The sequence below is a fragment of the Anomaloglossus baeobatrachus genome, chromosome 5 (genome assembly GCF_048569485.1).
Source record: "Anomaloglossus baeobatrachus isolate aAnoBae1 chromosome 5, aAnoBae1.hap1, whole genome shotgun sequence".
Lineage (NCBI taxonomy): Eukaryota > Metazoa > Chordata > Amphibia > Anura > Aromobatidae > Anomaloglossus > Anomaloglossus baeobatrachus.
Window position 1 is genome coordinate 106,897,766 of NC_134357.1, and position 21,372 is coordinate 106,919,137.

The 21,372-nt window shown below is 45.2% G+C and overlaps 1 protein-coding gene across 2 annotated transcripts in view; it reads left to right on the plus strand.

The window, feature by feature from the left end:
• The window catches only part of KIF20B (kinesin family member 20B), a 340,877-nt gene that overhangs the window by 317,309 nt on the left and 2,196 nt on the right, over positions 1-21,372 (plus strand). For both annotated transcript variants that reach the window (XM_075348747.1, XM_075348748.1), the window contains 3 exons: positions 10,572-10,667; positions 11,974-12,094; positions 12,549-12,682. In XM_075348747.1, coding sequence (XP_075204862.1) covers positions 10,572-10,667; positions 11,974-12,094; positions 12,549-12,682 — 351 coding nt within the window. The remainder of the gene's footprint in view (positions 1-10,571; positions 10,668-11,973; positions 12,095-12,548; positions 12,683-21,372) is intronic.

The window sequence follows — 21,372 nt, forward strand, 5'->3', positions numbered from 1 at the left end:
GCCATTTTGATGCAATCAATATTTTCTCTGCTTTAAATCTAGCAGTTATACAGAGCTCATGAATATGCTTGACTACCTGCATCATGCCAAGTAGTCCTGTAATGATAACCTACTGCTGATTAAACAATGATTTAATCCAAACTACAGTAAGCAGCTCTGTAATTGACACATCACTGGAATCAGGATCTCTGTCTCTGCAATCTGCTGCTCTCAGAATAGATGTTAAAAACCTGGTGACGGATTCTTTATTGGAGATGCACATCCATTTATTGCCTGTGACTTCCTAGTACAGCACTTGGCTATTTCTGGCAGTTACATAAACAATGAATAAAGAGGAGGCTGAACATGTGCACCTCTGCCCCAATCAAGTCGGGGCTCCAGTCGACCTTTGGATCGCAGTGCTGAAAAAAAAATCCAAGGTTGTCCCCCATCCTGTGATATTGGTTATATATATTGGATATTGATGGGGATATTAGAGTACCCCTTTGATAAGGGGATATTGTTTTTTTTTTTTTTTTTTTTTTTAAAGTAACCCTTTTTAATTTTCGGTTTGTCAAAGACTGCTATATTAATGACCTATACGTTGGTCACTCGCACTGATGAACTCTTTGGCGAAGGAGGGCCGATTATGAATTGAGTGAAACATCACAGCTCCGTACCCTTGGCCTCTGCTGGGACCTGTGGTTCTGCTTCTATGCTTTCCAATGGAGCCGAATTGTACAGAGCTAACGCAGTTATGCCCAACCCCTTTAATATTTTGGAATAAATGGACGCCACTGTCAGTCTGTGCTAGGGTCTATATATATAATAATATAATATTTATTAATTTATATAGCGCTATTAATTCCACAGTGCTTTACATACATTGGCAACGCTGTCCCCATTGGGGCTCACAATCTAGAGTCCCTTTCAGTATGTCTTTTGGAGGGTGGGAGGAAACCGGAGAACCCACACAAATACAGGGAGAATATACAAACTCCTTGCAGATGATGTCCTTGGTGGGATTTGAACCCAGGACCCCAGCGCTGTAATACTGCAGTGCTAACCACTGTATATACACCAAATCCCATTGGCCTCTGACGATCCCCACCTTCCCACTATGGGATCACGATGGGCAGGTGGGTCGCCCAGTCTGTCTGAGGCCTAATTTAAGCCCCACCGCTGCCATCTTCGTTACAGAATAAGTGATCAAATGATCGCAGGTTCTTTATGGGGACTTAAAAAGTAAAGTGAATTAAAAAAAATGTATTAAATTTGTCAAAAAATAATACAGAAAAACTCTCCACACTTATTTCCCATTTTTCAGTACATTGTACAGTAAAATGAATGGCGAAATCCAAAACTATAGCTCGTTATGCAAAAATAAAAACTCTCCTTCGTATCGCTATGTCTTAAGCGGGCTTTACACGCTACAACAAATCTAACAATGTGTCGTCAGGGTCACATCGTAAGTGACGCACATCCGGCATCGTTAGTGTTGTTGTAGCGTGTGACAGCTATTTGCGATTGAAGGTAAAACCGTTCATCACATACACGTTGTTCATTTCCTTAAAATTGCACGTCGGGTTGTTCAGTGTTCCCAAGGCAGCACACATCGCAGTGTGTGACACCTCGGGATGAACAAATCTTACCTGCGCCCCGCGGCTCCCGCCGGTAATGCGGACAGAAGGAGGTGGGCGGGATGTTTACGTCCCGCTCATCTCCGCCCCTCTGTTTCTATTGGCCGGCTGCTGCGTGACATCGCTGTGACGCCGAACGTCCCTCCCACTCCAGGAAGTGGATGTTCGCCGCCCACATCGAGGTCGTATGGTAGGTAACTGCGTGTGACGGGAAATAATCGTTTGTGCGACGCGGTCAACAAATTGAACGTGCCACACATACGATGGGGGCGGGTACGATCGCATACGATATTATATGCTTAATCGTAACGTGTAAAGCAGGCTTTAGATTGTTACAAAATGGTACTAAAGGGGGACATAACTATTTTTCAGTTCACATATATGAAACCATTTTTTTGTGCAATTTCTGTCCTGTCCTTTAATAAATATCCCGGAGTGTGTGCCTCATTGCCATCAGACCCCATTATAGACTAATATATATTTTCCCCTATCATGAGCGTTATGCACCTCATTTACCGTATGCAAACTGCTCTCTAACGGCGATGTGATCTCTGATTTAATGAGTGATATAAATGCAATATTTGGCTGTTAGAACGCCGCGGTTAATCCAGGACGTGGCCATTATGGATTGCCTACAGTTGTTTCTGTACAGCTTCGTTTTAATTATGAAGGTTAATCTCTGCAAGTGTTCTCTTAATGAGGGAGAGCGGTCTCTGCAGCTGCCCCCACACGTCTCATATGCACTAATAGTGTGTTCTTATGCCGTTCTACCCAGCAAAAGAAGCAAAACTGTGTCCACAGATAGATGTAGGCAAAGTTCCTATGCATACGTTACAGTCATCGCCGAAAGTGTTGGCACCCTTGTAATTGTTCCAGAAAATGAAGTATTTCTGCCAGAAAATTATTGAAATTACTCATATTTTGTTATACACATGTTTATTTCCTTTATGTGTATTGGAACTGCACAAAAAAGGCAGAAAAAAGGCAAATCGTACATAATTTTGCGCAAACCCCCCAAAATGGGCAGGACAAGATTGTTGTCACCCTCAGCTTAATGTTGCCCACCCTTTGGAATAAATAACTGTAATCAATCACTTCCTATAACCATCCACAAGCTATTTACATCTCTCCACTGGAATTTTGGACTCTTCTTTTGTAAACCGTTCCAGATCTCTCATATTTGAAGGCATCTTCTCTTCTCCCAACAGCAATCTTAGGAACCTGTCAGGTCCAATATGCCCCCAGAATCACGAGCAGTTCTGGGTGCATATTGCTAATCCCTGCCTAACCGTCCCTGTATACACTAGCATAGATAAAGAGATCTTTAAAAAATTATTTCTAAAGATCTTTTACTGTATGCTAATGAGGCCAGGGACTAGTCCACTGGGCATTAGTTCCCAGGCCAGTCGCCTCCATTAGCATGTTAGTATGCCCCTGTGGGCATGCTATCATGCTAATAAATACGCAGCGTCAGAGGATGATCTCTCACCTCTCCGCCGCCATTGCGTCCAACTGGGAATTTTGGCTCAGTGCGCATGACCCCGGAATTTGGGTCATGTGCACTACTTCAGTTTGAAGCTAGGACGCGTAAACCCGGCTTCATAGTGCGCACGACCCAAACTCCGGGGTCATGCGCACTGTGCCGAAATTCCCTGACTGATGCGATGGCAGCGGAGAGGTGAGACATCATCCTGTGACACTGCACATTCATTAGCATGATAGCACACCCACAGGGGCGTACTAACATGCTAATGGGGGCGACTGGCCGGGGAACTAATGCCCAGGGGACCAGTCCCTGCACTCATTAGCATACGATATAAGATCTTTAGAAATACGTTTTCTAAAGATCTCTTTATCTATGCTAGTGTATACAGTAAGGGGCACTTTGCACACTATGACATCGCAGCTGCGATGTCGGTGGGGTCAAATCGAAAGTGACGCACATCCGGCATCGCAGTCGATATCGTAGTGTGTAAATCCTTTTTGATACGATTAAGGAGCGCAAAAACGTCCAAATCGTATCATCGGTGTAGCGTCGGTCATTTCCATAATTTCGGAAGGACCGATGTTACGATGTTGTTCCTCGTTCCTGCGGCAGCACACATCGCTGTGTGTGAAGCCGCAGGAGCGAGGACCATCTTACCTGCGTCCTGCGGCTCACGCCAGCTATGCGGAAGGAAGGAGGTGGGCGGGATGTTTACGTCCTGCTCAGCTCCGCCCCTCCGCTTCTATTGGCCGCCTGCCGTGTGACGTCGCTATGACGCCGCACGACCCGCCCCCTTAATAAGGAGGCAGTTAGCCGACCAGAGCGACGTCGCAGGGCAGGTGAGTGCATGTGAAGCTGCCATACCAATGTTCGCTACGGCAGCTATCACCATGATATCGCAGCTGCGACGGGGGCGGGGACTATCGCGCTCGGCATCGCAAGCATCGGCTTGCGATGTCATAGTGTGCAAAGTGCCCCTAACTGTTATGCAGGGATTTGCAATATACACCCAGAGCTGCTCGTGGTTCTGGGTGCATATTGGACCTGACAGGTTCACATTAAGATCTCTCCACATGTGTCAATGGGATTTAGATCTGGACACATTGCTGCCACTTCAGATCTCTCCAGCACTTTGTTTCCATCCATGTCTGAGGGCTTCTTGAAGTATGTTTGGGGTTATTGTCCTGCAAGACCAACCATGATCTAGGAGGCAAACCCAGCTGTCTGGCACTGGGCACTACATTGTAGATTACCTAAGGATTTTGGGTTGTAGATTTCATGATACCTTGCACCCAGTGCTAGAGACAGAAAAACACCCCAAAACATCATTGAACTCTCCCATATTTGACTGTAGATACTGTGTTCTTTTCTTTGTAGGCTTCATTATGTTTTTGGTAAACAGTAAAATGATTTACTTTACCAAAAACCTCTATCTTGGCCTCATCTGTCCACAAGACTTTCCCAGAAGGGTTTTGCCTTCCTCGCATACATTTTGGCAAACTTCAGTCTAGCTGTTTTATGTCTGTGTCAGCAGTGGGGTCTCCTGCCATAGCGTTTCATTTTATTCAAATGGCAATTCAAAAAAGGATCATGGAGCCTCTGTTAGGAGTCTCGACACAGAAATAGCCAGATATCCCTCCGGGAAGGACCTAGCCATGGAGTGGCTCTTTTTTAGGAGACCACCATAACCAGCATATTAAGTGTCCCTTTTAGTCAATATCCAACTCTTTGACAAGTTTAAAGATATGACAAGGGGAATACCAAGGCCAGGTATCCATCCACAGACAGCTGTTTCGGGCTATTGCCCCTCATCAGTGTGGAGTAGGATTCTGGCTAGCTGGGAGCAATGCCTAGTAGACCAACAAGACAAAACAATCACTGATCTCGGGGAGACCTGCCTGAGAAAACACTGCCAGCAGCCAACAAAGGCGCTCAACAATCCTAGGTGCATTTATTCTAATAGCAACAGTTCACACTGACATTGATGCACCCTGGAGCCTGTAGGATAGCTTGAATTTTTTTTGGAACTTGATTAGAGCTTCTCATCCACCATCTGGACTATCTTAAGTGTCAACCGTTCATCAGTTTTTCTCTACCGTTCACATCCAGGGAGATTAGCTACAGTGCCATGGGTTGTAATCTTCTTGATTATTTTGTGCACCTTGGAGAAAGGAACATCAAGATCTCTGGAAATGGACTTGTAACTTTGAGACTGTTGAGAATTTTTCAACGATTTTGGTTCTCAAGTCCTCTATCAGTTCTCTTCTTTCTGTTTTCGATGCTTAGTGGGGCACACACAGACACAATGCAAAGATTGTTCAACTTATTCCTTTTATCTAGTTTCGGGTGTGATTTTCATATTGAAAACACACACCTGTTACTTGCCACAGGTGAGTTTGAATGAGCATCACATGCTTGAAACCAAGTTGTTCACCCACAATTTTGGAAACGTGCCAAAAATGTTGTCCTCATTTTTGGAATTTTGTGTGAATTTATGTCCAATTTTCCCTTTTGTTTTTCTTGTGTTCCAATACACACAAAATAAATAAACATTTGTATGACAAAACGTGTATTTGCAATAATTTTGTTGGAGAAATAATTTCTTTTCTGGGACATTTTCAATGGTGCCAACGCTTTCGGCCATGACCGTAGGTGGTTGAAGAGGTCAGAGTACAGATATTTTATTCAGCTTTCTAACATGTATGCTCGTATATGCTTAGGAGGATTGATCCAATTGACAAAACTATCTATTGTTTACATCAGAAGTGCCCTTGGCCTCTGACTAAACGGTAATTAAACGGCTGCAGATCGGCTTCAGTGAAACCAATAGGAGGTCTTCCACAGTCACGGGTCAACCAGTGTAAATGAGCCTTTAGACTAGCCTTAAAGGGAATCTGTCAGCAGGTTTTTGCTACCTCATCTGAGAATAGCATGATGTAGGCAAAGAGGCTGTGAGTTCAGTGATGTATCACTTTTATTTCTGTGTGCAGCCGCTCTGACACAGTGAAAGAATTTAGATTTTGCATGTAGTAGAGCTCAGAGAGCTGTCCTCGCCCACACCAGGCTCTTAGTGTACTTTTCCATAGGCAGAAGGTGCTAATCACAGAAGAGTGTGGAGTGGGACTAGAGCTCACAGGCAGCTGAGACCCACTAATGATAAAGATAGCAGGCTTAAGCTAACATTGCAGGTAAACAAAAAAAAGACTGGATAACAGATGCAGGGCTGAATGGTCTGTTTTAACAGACAGCAGACAAGCAGGACAGGCAGCATGCTGTCTTCAAGTTACATTTCAGAAAGCTGCTGACAGAGTCCCCTTTAAGCCTTAAGACTCGGGATGTGTCAGATTTATTCACCAGCGAGAGACACTGATAAATGTGGAGTGTTTTAAAGGGAATCTGCAATTAGATTCATGCTGTCTGAACCACGAGTATAATTTATGGGAGTCTGCCTATGTGATCGGGTGTATAACTAATAACAGCACCTTGGGGTCTCTACAGATCTTTCACATTTTCCACTACTGATCTGTCTAGTTTAGTTTAGAGAAGTTGTTCTCCCATCCATTGGATTCACCATACGTTATGCTTTAGGAGATTTTTTATTTTCTGTAGTTCATTCATTCATTCATTCAATCTATTAACTTAAGGTCCCGTCACACACAACGAGATCGCTAACGAGATCGTTGCTGCGTCACCATTTCTGTGACGCAGTATTGATCTCGCCAGCGATCTCGTTATGTGTGACACCTACCAGCGATCAGGCCCCTGCTGTGAGATCTCTAGTCGTTGCCGAAGGGTCCTGACCATTTTCTTCAAAGGTGATGTCCTGCTGGGTAGGACACATCGCTGTGTTTGACACCTACCAATGACCTCCTATACAGGTTGCTCATCGTTATACAGGTCACTGATTGTTACTGTATCGTTGGTAAGCTCTGACTGTGTGACATCTCACCAGCGACCTCCCAGCGACTTACCAGCGATCCCTATCAGGTCGCATCGTTTTCGGGATCGCTGGTAAGTCACTAAATGTGACGGGGGCTTTAGTCTGTATCATCTGCATTCAAAGGCTCATTTGTTTGTCCATGTATATTGCATTGTCAGTCTCTGGAGAGGTTTCCAGGCTGTAGTTTTTCTGATTCTTCACGTCTTATCTTGTCATATATTCAGTATCCATTATCTTCCTCCTAGTCTCTTGTGTTGCTCACTTGTATTCATCCTGCTATCACTCCTTGCTTCATATTAAAGAATATATGTGGATGGTAAGTGCTGGTTGGTGATTTCTCTTGGGAAATGCTGAAAAATGACACATTCTAGTTCTTTCAGCAGAATTAGTTTTTAGTAACTTTACCAATACATTTTTGCCAAATTACAGCATTATCTAAATTGATAATTGTCCTAAATTTAGATACAAGCAGTCATCAAACACATATTAGAGGTCTAGATATGGAAAAACAGAATACTATGAAATAAACTATAGAAATCAATGGCAGAGAATATTGATATCCTTTAAATAAACATAGAAATTGCATAAACTGTTCCTAACGGAAGACCAAGTCTGGAACCTCCAACCCAGAGACATAAGTGAAACAGTTGAACGGTTATTCTCCTCTTCATATGAGTGTTGTCAGATAGGGCTTGTAAAGAAAAGAAAAAAAAAAGCACTTTGGTTTATTATATATATCTATCTATCTATCTATCTATATATATATATATACAGTACAGACCAAAAGTTTGGACACACCTTCTCATCTCTAGAACAACTGTTCAGAGGAGACTTTGTGCAGCAGGCCTTCATGGTAAAATAGCTGCTAGGAAACCACTGTTAAGGACAGGCAACAAGCAGAAGGGTTTGCGTTTAGTAGTTGGACCATCATTTATTTTTCAACAGGACAATGACCCCAAACACACCTCCAGGCTGTGTAAGGGCTATTTGACTAAGAAGGAGAGTGATGGGGGGCTCCAATGGGGTCATGTCCTTTGCTTCTAAGCACCACTGGCCTCTGATAACTAACCATTTGCCGCTGTGGGGCGGCACTATCTTCACTCACCACAACTTTTTTCCGCCACTGCCTCCCGTTGACGTCCTGAATCAATTGCAGTAAAAAAAAAAGCAGGGAGCGCTACCCCACAGTTTGTCACCACCCTGAAATAGCTAGTCATCAGGGGACAGCGCTGCAGTCACTTCTGCTTTTATCACTGCCACTCCCTAATGACTGTGCAATTGATCCAGGACTTCAGTAGGGGGCAATGATAGAAAAAGCTGTAGTTAGTGAGTGCAGCGCCGCCTCTTGATGACATCCTGATTATTTTCAAATAAAGCAGATTCCAAGAATGGTTAAGGGTTAAAAATGGTTATTTCTGATCATCACTTTATGTATTGGACAACCCTTTTAAGAACGGCTGCAAAAAGTAAGGTGGTGAAAACTGTGGTAAGTGACCTTTGATGGGGTTTGGGGGTTACAGGAAATGGTCTACTCATGTCCCATTTGAGGATTCCCAAGCAGTGGTGGAACTTGAACTGAACATTACGGGGAGAAAAGTAAGAAAACAGTAAGGAATTTTCAAGGTAGACAAAGTACAAAAGTGGTAGGGCTTCAAAATAGAGATTTCTACAGGACATTAATGTATCAGACCATACTTTGTAGGATATTAACAAATTTGTTTTTACACGCACTATCCAGCAACAATTATTAGTGAAGATAGGAATAAGTCTCGAATACATGAAATTATTATAGTAGTTTACAAAAAAAAAATTTCAATGATACCCCAGGATAAGAAAAAAGTTAAGTTATGCAGTACAATAAGTGAAATGTACTCTGCAATTGTGTTAAGAAACATACAAAGTACTTCATTTTTGTTCACTGTGAAACACATAGTTATATAGAACTTAAACGGGTTGTCCCAGCGTAGAAGGTTCTCACTTATTCACTTGCCGATTTTGGGGGTGGGGGGATGTCTCACTGCTGGAGCCCCACAGATCCTGGGAACAGAGCTCTAAAGTGCCCCCTTTGAATGTCATGATGGATGTGCCTACGCCTCTGATCTTTTCACTGCCTAAGTGACTTAGAGCTAGCTGGGCATGGCATTCCCACAGACCATGATTAGCGCACCACCTCTCCATTACCACCAAGTTGTTTCCTATCCTTTGGATAGGTGAGAAATAAACAGGGCCTGGCGGCTGTCCTGACAGATCTGTTTTTGGACAATTATTGTATCTTCTATGAATTGACCTCTGTATAAATTGAATGGGAAATGTTTTTGTTTTTTATTTAAACTGGAACCTGTCACCACTTTTTTGGGCTATAGACTGCGGCCACCACCAGTGAGCTCTTATATACGGCATTCTAACATGCTGTATATAAGAGCCCAGGCCGCTGTGTAGAACAGAGAAAAACACTTTTATAATAACCTAAAAGGTCGCCCCGGTGCAGACTGGTCGAATGGGGAATCTCCGTTCTCCGGGACCGGTGTCTCCTCTTTCGGCCATCTTGGTCCTCCTTCTTCTGAAGCTGGCGTGCATGACGCTTCCTACATCATGCACACAGGCTAATACTGAGGTCCTGCGCAGGTGCACTACAATACTTTGATCTGCCCTGAGCAGGGCAGATCAAAGTGTGCCTCCGCTGGACCTCAGTGTCGGCAACTGTGTATGACGTAGGACGCGTCATGCATGCCGGCTTCAGAATAAGGAAGACCAAGGTGGCCGAAAGAGGAGACACCGGTCCTGGAGAACGGAGATTCCCATTCGACCAGTCTACACTGGAGCGACCTTCTAGTTGAGTGTTATAAAGTGATTTTTCCGTTCTACACAGCGGCCTGGGCTCTTATATACACTATGTTAGAATGCTATATATAAGAGCCCAGTGGTGGTGGCCGCAGCTTATAGGCCCCAAATCTGGTGACAGGTTCCCTTTAAATACATAGTCTACATGATGACCGGACCACATTAAAGGTGCCACCTACTTAATGGGTAAAGTCTAAGAAGAAGGCCTGTAAGATAAAAATTCAGTGCCAATCTCTACCTTGGAATAGGTGAGGATTCAATCAAGGGACCAAAAAGGCAATTTTTCCATTGATCAACAATGGGTAGCTGTTGTGATTCCACCCATGGCATGTAGTGGCGTATTTGATTGGCGCACGGTTTCTATTCTTGGATGCCCCAACCTTTCTGTCTCCAGATCTTTTTTTGTATTTTTAGAAGACAATAAATACTTTGCTTAATTTGATATTTTTCTACATGAGAGAGCTCAATTTCCAAAGTTTTCCCTCAGGAAATGGTGAAGTGGCCATCGATACAGCCGTGTATCATGTACAGAAGCCAGACAATTATCTAGGTGTAGAACGCGGAGAGTTCTGTATCCATCACTTTCTAGTGGTTCTTTTTACTCCTTGAGTTATTGAAGCTGTAAAAAACTCAGCTTCTGACAAAATCTCCTAATAACATTATTTCTGTTTCATTTCTCCAAAAGGACGTTGTGAAAAGTGAAAATAGGAAAAATGCAAGAAGTTATAAAACGACCCCATCATCCTTGTCAAGTCCTGCAGCGAGCATCTATGGCTCCAAGGTCCGTATCCCTAGACTTGTTCTTTTTTATCAGAATATACTGTAATAGTAGATGAACTTGAGACTTCTCAGAAAGATTATCAATAATTTGATATCTTTGCCTGCGTGTACAGTAGCATTAATCATTGATTAGTTCTATATTTGGGATATTCTCCAAAGGGAATTGATCATACAGTCATTACTGTGCAGTCTGAGAACTGCATGATGTAGGGATAGAGAGCCTAATTCCAGAATGTCACTTACTGCTTGGTGCAGTTTTGACAGAATCCCTGTTTTCTCTGTTGTAGCTGTAGCAGTGGTCTGAATGCTGAGCATTGCATAACTCCGCCCACACCACATGCAAGCTACCAATCAGTAGTGGGGGCGGGGTTACACAGATCAGCTGGACTGGCCTACAGGTGAGACCTAGTCAGGCAGTAATATAATCTGCTGATAAAACACTGATTGTATTGAGACAGTATACAGCCTAGTAATTGACACATTGGTGCAATCAGGCTCTCTGCCCCTACATTTTGCTGTTCTCAGATTAAATAGCAAAAACCTGCTGACAGATTCCATTTAATATGAGTGGTGAAAGTGGAAATATTAATAGACAAAAATATTTTACATTATTATTTGCATTTAATTTAAAGGGGTGATGTTTATGACATATCCGTTGAATATGCCATACATGTCTGGCATGTGGAGAATGGCGGTCTTTGAGTCTCTTCATTTCTGTGAGAGTAATGGAAGCAGTAGCTTTTACTATCAGCGTAGTAGAGACATTCTGCCACTGACAAATACTCCCAATATTCATTGCAGGATTCATTGTTCCTTTAGAGCAGGGATCCCCAACATGTGGCTCGCGGGCCCATGATGTGTGGCTCGCGGGCCCATGATGTGTGGCTCGCGGGCCCATGATGTGTGGCTCGCGGGCCCATGATGTGTGGCTCGCGGGCCCATGATGTGTGGCTCGCGGGCCCATGATGTGTGGCTCGCGGGCCCATGATGTGTGGCTAGCGGGCCCATGATGTGTGGCTCGCGGCTGCCTGCCAGCTTGGTGTATTCTGGCATGAGAAGAGATAAGTATGGGAGGCTGGAGATGGGCTGATACTAGCAGTTAGAGGGGTGATTTAAGCTGGATGCAATGGGTTGCTTTTAGGGTTGGAGTGCTTGATGCAAAAAGAAAAAATACAAAGGTTTTCCCCCAGTCTTTAGGCTTAGCGCTGCTTTACTACTTATTGACGTTGCCTTGGCATGCTTACTGTTTTACATAGAAATGACATAAGATCTGTATGGAGGATTTAAAATGAGTTCCTCCTTTTTAGAAACAATCACTGAAAAAGCAGCCGTCAACATCAAGTGCTACGTCAACTCAGAAGAAAGATGGCACATTGCACAAGCTGGGAGAATTTCTACAAAGCTCTCCTTCCATCTTTCAGACCAAAGGTATTGTGTACCATTCAGTATTGTTTTTATTTATTTTATTTTGTTACCCTTAAATTCAGAATTGACTTTTTTGAGACAAGGATATTAAACATGAAAGTTTGCAGTCACTGTGTGACTGTAGACTTGTGAACCCTCACATCGTGTGCAGCGCACACTGTAAGGATTCTCTGGTGCCAAAGGCAAGGTAGAGTGGTGATTTGACAGCAAGTATGTGATATGCATATTCCCGGTCACATTCCCACTAGACATGTGCGACCTCGCTCAATACAAGTGAATTGAACACGGCCGCGCACGTCTAGTCTACATGTGGCCGGAAATATGCAGATTGCGTACTTGCACTGGTCACATGACCGCTCGGTCTCACCACAGGCACAGAAGGCTATAGAGTGTCTGCAGACTTTGGGGATGAACCTGAACGACCCCGCTAAAGGATTTTTTTTTTTTCTTGATCCAGCAAAAAAATTCCTTGAGACTATAGGAGCACCAAAGACTACAGATGTAAACACTGGCCAAAGTAAGCCGAAAAAATCCCGGAGAAAATTATACACTACCGAAATCTCAGCTCCACTAGACATCCCTGCTCATGCAGTAAGTGCACAATCCGTTTAGTGCGTGAATTCATTTTATATATTGTATGACATTGTATATAATGGTTAACATGCAAACTGAGCGGGTGGTGCAGGACTAGTATATTGAGCTGTACGTTGCTCGTGTAACTGAGTAGCCTGCTTGGCCTATACCGGCTACGTCTCTGGACTTGTCCCAGATGTGCTTGATGGGAAATATTGTTGCTTGGCCATTGCAAAAGGAGCCGCCAGCAGTGGATCTTGATGATTTTCTGCCCAAGTGCATTCAGTGTGGCAGAACATTCCTGAGACATCCATTGATAACCTCATTGCTGAGGGTTGCAAGTATAGGGATGGTGCGCACACGTGATGCTGAATAAATTCAGATGTTCTGAAAATATTGCTTCCAATATTTTTAATTGTTTGCACATTCTAAACATGTCTATCGATACGGAAAATGCCACAATTCCACAAATTTATCTTTTTGGTGTTGCAATTTCAATATTGAGGCGTGTATAAGAAAGTTTATAATATATCTTTATCAGACTTCTACTTCTTTCCGCACCCTCTGCATTATGGGGGAACTATACCACTGAAATCCATCTAGCTCAGACCACACTGACTGCCATTATAATGAGGTGCCAAGTTATGCAGTTTATTATACTCTATGGAGAGGAGCAGAGTCAGAAAACAGAGGGAGACGCAAAGCGCTGAGCTTTGTAATACGTCTGACCTCACGCCAGAGTTGGATTCACGGCTACACTGCTCATTAGCACTGTCTTTCCTCCAAATTGTTGCCTTATGTGATAACGAAGGCCTCGTTCACATGTCTGTGTTTAAAGACGTGCGTGAAAAAATGGTACCAGTGTCCTCAATGAATTTGGATCGGTGTGTAATCCGTGTATGGTCCAGGTTTTCATTTTCACCTTCAGTGTTTTTCCTGTATGGCTAAATACCGTATTTTTCGTATTATAAGACACATTTTCCCTCCCAAAAATTTGGGAGGAAAATGAGGGGTGTGTCTTATAAGCAGATTATACCGGGGGGATAGGGGGGTGCTGGAGAGGGGTCACAGGAAGCAGGGGCTGCACTGTGGGCTCTGCTGCCCTGCGCTGTGGGCTCTGCTGCCCTGCGCTGTGGGCTCTGTTGCCCTGCGCTGTGGGCTCTGTTGCCCTGCGCTGTGGGCTCTGTTGCCCTGCGCTGTGGGCTCTGCTGCCCTGCGCTGTGGGCTCTGCTGCCCTGTGGGCGGTGAGGCAGGGGCTGCCAACCTGAATGTCGGCGGTGTGAGCTTCGAATAATGGTCCCCGGAGTCATCATGTGTGCAGATGGAGCTCTCGGCTCAAGATCTCATCTGTGCACGCACCGCCTCCAGCCCATTGATCTCTCACCAGCGGACTTAAGGAAAGTGTCGCGTACATCAGCTTGTGATTGAGCTGATAGCTAAATCTGTGCACGCTCTGACTTTGGACGCCATTTCTTTGAAGCCCGCACCGCCGACAGTTCCTGGATGTTTCTCCTGCCTCACAGCTCCGCAGTGAGCATATAGGACACCTGCTGCACTGATGGCAGCATCGCTCTTCTCAAGCACCACCCCTGCCTTCTCTGACCCCGCTCCACCACCGCTGCTGCCCCTCCTCCAGTAAGATGCCACCGGATTATAAGACGGACCTCATTTTTTTTTTTCTCTAAATTTGGGGTGTGACTTATAAAACAAAAAATATGGTAAATTACACAGCTTCTCCTATACTTTGCAATGTTAAATGCAGACAGCACAGGAATTGTACACAGATGCCATGTGCTACATGGGCTTTTCATGGACCCATACATAGACTTGTGTTGGTGCTTTTCAGCCATGATACCGCAAATATACGCATATGTCTTTGTGGATTTTGCACAAACACATTCCCCATGACAAAACCCAAATATGTGAATAGCACCAAAGATTATAATGGGTACATTTTGTATCCGGGATAAAAAAAAACGAATAGAACGTGTTTGTGCAACACGGAGGTCTGAATGAGGCCTAAGGAAGAGTACAGGACTCCCGCTCTGCAGTGTATGGGAGACATCATGGCCGCTAATCTCCCACCAGCTCAGAGTCAATTGTTAGACTGTAGAGGGGAAAACTGGTGACAAGGCGAAACCTGTAATGGTTATAGTTATTCAAAAACACAACTTATTCAGAAAAATGACTTTAAAGTATGGTGACTCTGGTTAGAGCCACTATAGATTGCTGTAATAGGGGCCACACATTTTGGCAGGCGTTTTATGTTGCGATGTTGCGTTACATTAGGATGCATTCTGCATTTGCCTTTCAATGACTGTGATACCTGCAGAATTCAGAGCTCCTGTCATCCAGAACATTAGACGGGGAATTGTATAGAGGAGCGTCTGATGAAGAGCTGACATCTTCCTTTATTGCTTCAGAGGCAGGATCATGGTTGGCAGCGGAGGATTGTGTTCAGCCGCACACACCGAGCACTTCTGTATAGCCTTCCATTATCTTGCTTGGAATGTAAACTCTCTTGAGCCTTTTCCCCTTCTGCTTCCATTGTTTGTCTTGCTGCATGTTGACATAGTATGATGATTGTTATTAGAATTATACTGGTGCGTTAGAAGCCAGAAGACATATGGTGGGTTGAGGAAAAGAAATGAATATGGAAAACAGAAAATCTTAAGAGATCACAATGAGGAAATTTAAAGGGCATGGCTACTAGTTTACAGGTCCCTTTCATGTAAAGTCACTGGTATAGATAGGTCCTTTCTAAATGCTTTTCTTTTGCCAATTTTGTTGTAATCTGAGCTGCTCTCTGGTCAGAAGATTTCTGGAGGTGAATCTCCTGGCTTCCTTTTATGTCCTGTCAGACGCCATCTGTTCTGCGCTCTGGAAACTGACAACTGGGCAGGGCTTACAGCATGCATATGTGGTGCCCCTGTGGTTTCAGGCGCCACAGGGTACTGCACCTCACCCAAGGTGCAGTATTAATTTCGGACACAGAGGAGGTCGTCGCCAGAAAACCACCAACAACACATTCAACCATCACATAACACAGGAGCTCTTCCACTGGGACTGGGCTAGGGTACGTGCTGGGGTGGCCATCACAAGGTATGGGACCTCTTGCCCACTAGTTCAGGAACCCGGGAGGCAGGGCACCAACAGGGGAGTTAGGAGCCATCACACTCAGTAGTTAGTCAGCTCCGGGCGCAGGAAGCGCCAGGTTGCACTCAGGAGGAGATAAGCAGAGACACGGACAGTTCTGGGGCTGGAAGCTCAACCCGGGATTTTAGGAAAGAAGGGGATCCCAGGGTTCGCAGGGAGTGCAGAAGGCACCCGTCACCTGTTCTATGGCCCAGGAGCTGGGGTGGAGGGAAACTGTTGAAAGGAGACGCACAGAAGGAAACACCGGCCTCGACCTTCAAAGTATCCAGGATCGGCTGAGGCCCATTACAGCGTAGCTCGGTGCTAAAACGGCGGTGTACTTCCAGTGGGTAAAGAACTTGAACTGCACCCTATGTGTCATCCCATTGCCGCCGGCGCTCTCAACGTTGCGCTCCTGCGCCATAGGTGACTACCACTTTTATCATCCTCCCTGGGGCCAAGCTCTACCTGTGGAGAGCTGTTCCATCTGAGCTGCGTTACCATTCTCCCCAGAAGAGAGAGACCCTCCGCAGCGGGGCTTCTATTATAGCCGTACACCACAGGTGGCGTCACGAAGAACTACCCCCATTGTCCCCATCCCCAGCTTTATAGACACCGCCGGGGTCACAGAATCTGGCAAGGCCACCGCGGCGACCCAGGAGACTGGTAACCCAAAGACCCCGTGGGCGCGTCACACAGGCAATGTGAGTGGGCAGCGCTCCATTCAGAAAAGCTCAGGGCTGTTCCTGTGCATGGTGCTGCAAACACAGCTCTTCCTGCAGACCCAGCACCTGCCTGCTTGTTTCAGGGTGTCTGTACATGTACACACACTGCTGTATACCATGTGTATGTATATACACACTGCTGGTTACACTCATATGAATACATTCTTTTCTCTTTCCTGAGCAAGCCATATGTCAATCCATTCATCAGTGAGGGGGTGTAGGGGAGAACAATCTTTATTGGCTGGTGTTGTTCTGGAGCTTTGTGCATTACTTCTATTCACTGTAAACAATGTCCTGTTGTGTTGCTGCTGTGTGTGATGCTGGTTGTAGGCGCAGTTACAGGGGGTGCTCACTGTGGTTTGCAGCCCAGCACAAGGAATGATGGGAAATGTAGTAAGAAGGGAGCAGAGGATTCTGAAGAGGAGGTGATAATTGTGAGCGCAGAGGTGGTGTTAGGGCACAAGAAGCGAAGCAGGAGGGCATAAAACTACATGGAGCTTGGCAGAAAAGGTATTTTGGGATCTTTATGGGCCCTATCCTTAAAGAGAACCAACCACCAGGTTTTTGCCTTATGAGCTGTGGCCACCACCATTGAGCCCTTATATACAGCATTCTGAAATACTGTATATAATCGCCCAGGCCGCTGTGTAGTACATACAAAGCACCTTTATAATAGTCATTATATAGAGAGTGGTCTGGTCCGATGGGTGTCACTGCTCTTGGTCCGGTGCCTCCTCCATCTTGAGCTATCACACTCCACCTGCCCGTCCTAACTCATCCACACGAAGGTCTCCACTGCACTCCTGCGCATGCACACTTTAATCATTCCGGCTGAGGGCAGATCAAAGTGTTGCAGTCTTTTATTTCCTTGTACCTGCACATTACAGTACTTTCCTCTGTCCTTTGCTAGGCAGACCAAGCGCAATGGAGGCCTCTGTGAGTGACACAGTGTGCGTCATGTATACGGGGCTGGGCAGGACGACGACAATCGCTCAAGATGGAGTAGGCACCGGACCGCCCCCTAGACGAATATTATAAAGTTGTTTTTTACGTCATACAGAGTGGTATTCTGGAATGCTGTATATAAGGGCCCACTGGTGGTGGCCGCAGCTCATAAGGGAAAAACCTGGTGACAGGTTCCCTTTAAGGCTGCTTTCACACCTCCGGTTTTAGCAGAGCCGGCCAATCCGGCTCTAAAACCTATGCAACGGATGCGGCGACAATACCGCATACTTTGCATAAGTTTTTGACATGCGGCCCGTTCGGTTTTTGCCACTTGCGGCACGCTACTGAGCATGCGCAGTGAAAAAACCACATGTGGCAGCCGGATGCGGTGTTTGCCGCATGCGGCGCCCATAGGCATGCATTGCAAATCGCGCCGCATCGGCCGGATGCGGCGCGATGCGTTTTGTTTTTTTTTTTTTTGCCGGACAAAAAAACGTGCCAGGCAACATTCCATCCGGCCGCCGCATCGGCTAAATCTGCCGCATGTGGCAAAAACCGGACCGAACGCAAGCCCATGCGGCACAATCCCGCACTAATGAAAGTCTATGCAAAAAAACCCGCAACCAGCGGAAAAAAAAACTGTTGCGTTTTTTCTGCAAAGCGCCGGATTGTGTCGCACAGGAAAAACCGGATGTGTGAAAGCAGCCAAAGCATTTATGGCAAAATCAGCAACTGAGTCAGGTGATGGACAACCTCTTTTATGGCTTGCAGCGGAGCAGTAACGTGGCCATTATTTCACGGACACTCAGGTTGGTGGGACGCCATTTTTATAAACACAATATTGGGACATCAGAATATTTTTTTTTTGTCCTTACATCTGTGTATCCCTTTTTTGGGAAAATTGTTTGTACAATATAAATAATATATATATCATATATACACTATAAAGTGCACTTTGTTATAAATAACCCAGTCATTTCCACAATACAATAGTGGATTGTGAATGGCTCTCTAGCTCCTGTTTTATGAACTAAGTAAAATAAATATACTTCATATCCTCAACGAAGACATCCGGGAATCCATACTTGCTGACCTTGATATAAGAAAGCGGTCATCATGATTGAAGCTAAAAATGCTGACATTTCGGACCTCTATGAGGGTGCACAGGCTTTTTCTGGGCCAAAATCTGCATGAAAATAAACTTGTTTTTGAAATGTAATTATTGATAAGCCTTTATAAACTTCTGAAACTTTGTGATATACTCCGTTACCTTTTCCTTTTGCCTCTATTTAACCTCACGCTGACATTGCTGGCCTATGTGCCTGCTTCAGGCTGTCTTAGCTGCTTCTTTGATCTGCGGGTGTAGCAATATTTGTTCTTCAGTGTGAGCCCCTCGGCCCTCCTCCCCGGTTGTCACATCTGAGCGGGGTCTCAGGGAAGATCACACAGGAGGATGAATTTTGCTACATGTGCGGTTCAAATTCGCCTCTTAGACAGCGTGAACTGGGCTGATGAGCCGGCTTTCAGCATGGCGTTGGCAATAGAGGGAAGCAAAATAAGGTAATGGAGTCTATTAGACAGGTTCTTAACTTTACAAAGGCTGTTTATCCCAGCGCAGTTTTCTAAGCCTTATTACAGTGGCTGACTCTGCCAAACATAAGTGGTAGCATCATATGGACTTGCCCTATTTAATGAGGCTTTTAATGGGGCTAATCCCTGTGCAGGTCATATAGGATCTGTATATGGAACCAAAGGTGGACAAGCGATTTCCACACTCTGCACACATTTCATATATAATCTGATAATTAAATATGGTCTCCATATAATCTCTCATTGGTTCATTTACCTGTGCAGTAACTGGATTCAGTTTTGTTTTTCACACTTTACCGACTTAACGTACTATGACAGTCATAATTAGTCTCCCTGTCTTGCGGTCACACTCACCAAGCCCGCATATTCCCTGGAAGGTGATGGCTGGAGGATCATGTGGAGTGGAGCTCGGAATGTGGCTTTTAACCTGTTAAATTCCATGGTCAATCTCTGACAACGGCATTTAATTCTTGCCTGCAGAGGAGCGCGCTGTTCTGACCCCCCATTAGCATCCTGCAATTGCAGGCGAATCAATGACTTGTCATTACAGGTAGGGGTCTCCTGAAGACTGATTAAAACAGTGAATCAAAACATCATGTATACCCCCAAATGATATCAATAAAAACATTGTCTCCTGGCACAGAAAATAAGCTCTCCTACAACTCCAGTTACAAATTTTTATTTTCGTTCATTATTTTTTTTTTTTTTTTTTTTACAAGTTTCTGGGTTTTTTTTCCCACCAATTAAAGCACCAGACCATCGGCAGTGTTTTGGCAGTTTGTTTCACCCCTGTAGTCTGCTTTAAACCGAAGACACCTGCCCCTACTTTTATACTCCAGCATTTTCACCTTTTTTCGGCATATCTCTGGTCCTGTGGCACTATCTTGTGCCCATAATTTCTGACTTGTCAGAAGTTACGACACGAGGTCTCACTGCAAGTCTAAGGCCCGTTTCACACGTCAGTGAAAAACACTGACGTTCTTCACTGACGTGTAAAACACGCACATGTCCCTCCGTGTTCCGTGATTCACGGCACACGTGGGTTGTCCATGTGCAATCCGTGATCCGTGATTGCATATGGACATTACTCACCTGCCTTCACTGCTGCTGTCCATGGTGCTGAAGTCTCTGGCTCTGCAGCATCCGCCCACCACTCTCTGCATCTACTTCTTGGTCGGCTATTCCTGCTCTCATGAATATTCATGAGCCAGGCAGGAGCTGCCGAGAGCGGAGGCTGCAGAGCGAATCGCAGGCAAGGTAAGTTGAAAATATTTAATATGTCAGTGATTTTCTGGTACGTCTTTCACTGACCACACACGGATCACACCATAGTGTGGTCTATGGGTCATCAGTGATGCCAGAAAAAAAACTGACTTGTCTCCGTGCAGAATCACGGCCATGGGTGTACGCTGCACGGAGACACGTTCAGTGAAAAATCACTGATGTGTGAGCAGAACCATTGATTATAATGGGTCTGCGTATGTCAGTGATTCTGGTACGTATAAAAAAAACCACATACGTACCAGAATCACTGACGTGTGAAGGGGGCCTAAGAGTCAGTGCAAGGCTCCCATAGATTTGTATCGAATTTCGACCTCCGGCACGCTCCTTGAAAAACCAGGCTACCAGCAGGTCAGAAAGTGCCAAAGACAGACTGGAGCGATGATGAAAACAGATGAAGATTCCAGAGAGTGAGTATAATACTAGGGGCCGGGGACTTAGGGGTACTTTATACATTGCGACATCACTACTGATATATCGTCGGGGTCACGGTGGTTGTGACGCACATCTGGCGCCGGTAGCGACATCGCAATGTGTAAACCCTAGGAGCGACGATGAACGAGCGCAAAACAGTCAAAAATTGCTGATCTGTGTCATGTCGTTCATTTTCATAATGTCGCTCCAGCTGCAGATACGATGTTGTTTGTTGTTCCTGCAGCACCACATATCGCTTTGTGTGAAGCCGCAGGAACAACAAACATCTCCTTACCTGCGTCCACCGACAATGCGGAAGGAAGAAGGTGGGCGAAATGCTATGTTCCGCTCATCGCCGCCGCTCCGCTTCTATTGGCCGGCCGCTTAGTGACGTCGCGGTGACGCCGAACACAACTCCCCCTTGAAGTGGGAATTGTTTGGCTGTCACCGTGACATCGCCGACAAGGTATGTGCGTGTCTAGCTGCTCTAGCGATAATGTTCGCTACGGCAGCGATCACCAGATATCGCATGTGCAACGGGGGAGGGTGCTATCACGCTTGACATCGCTAGCCGATGCTAGCGATGTCGCTACGTGTAAAGTACCCCTTAGACTTAAA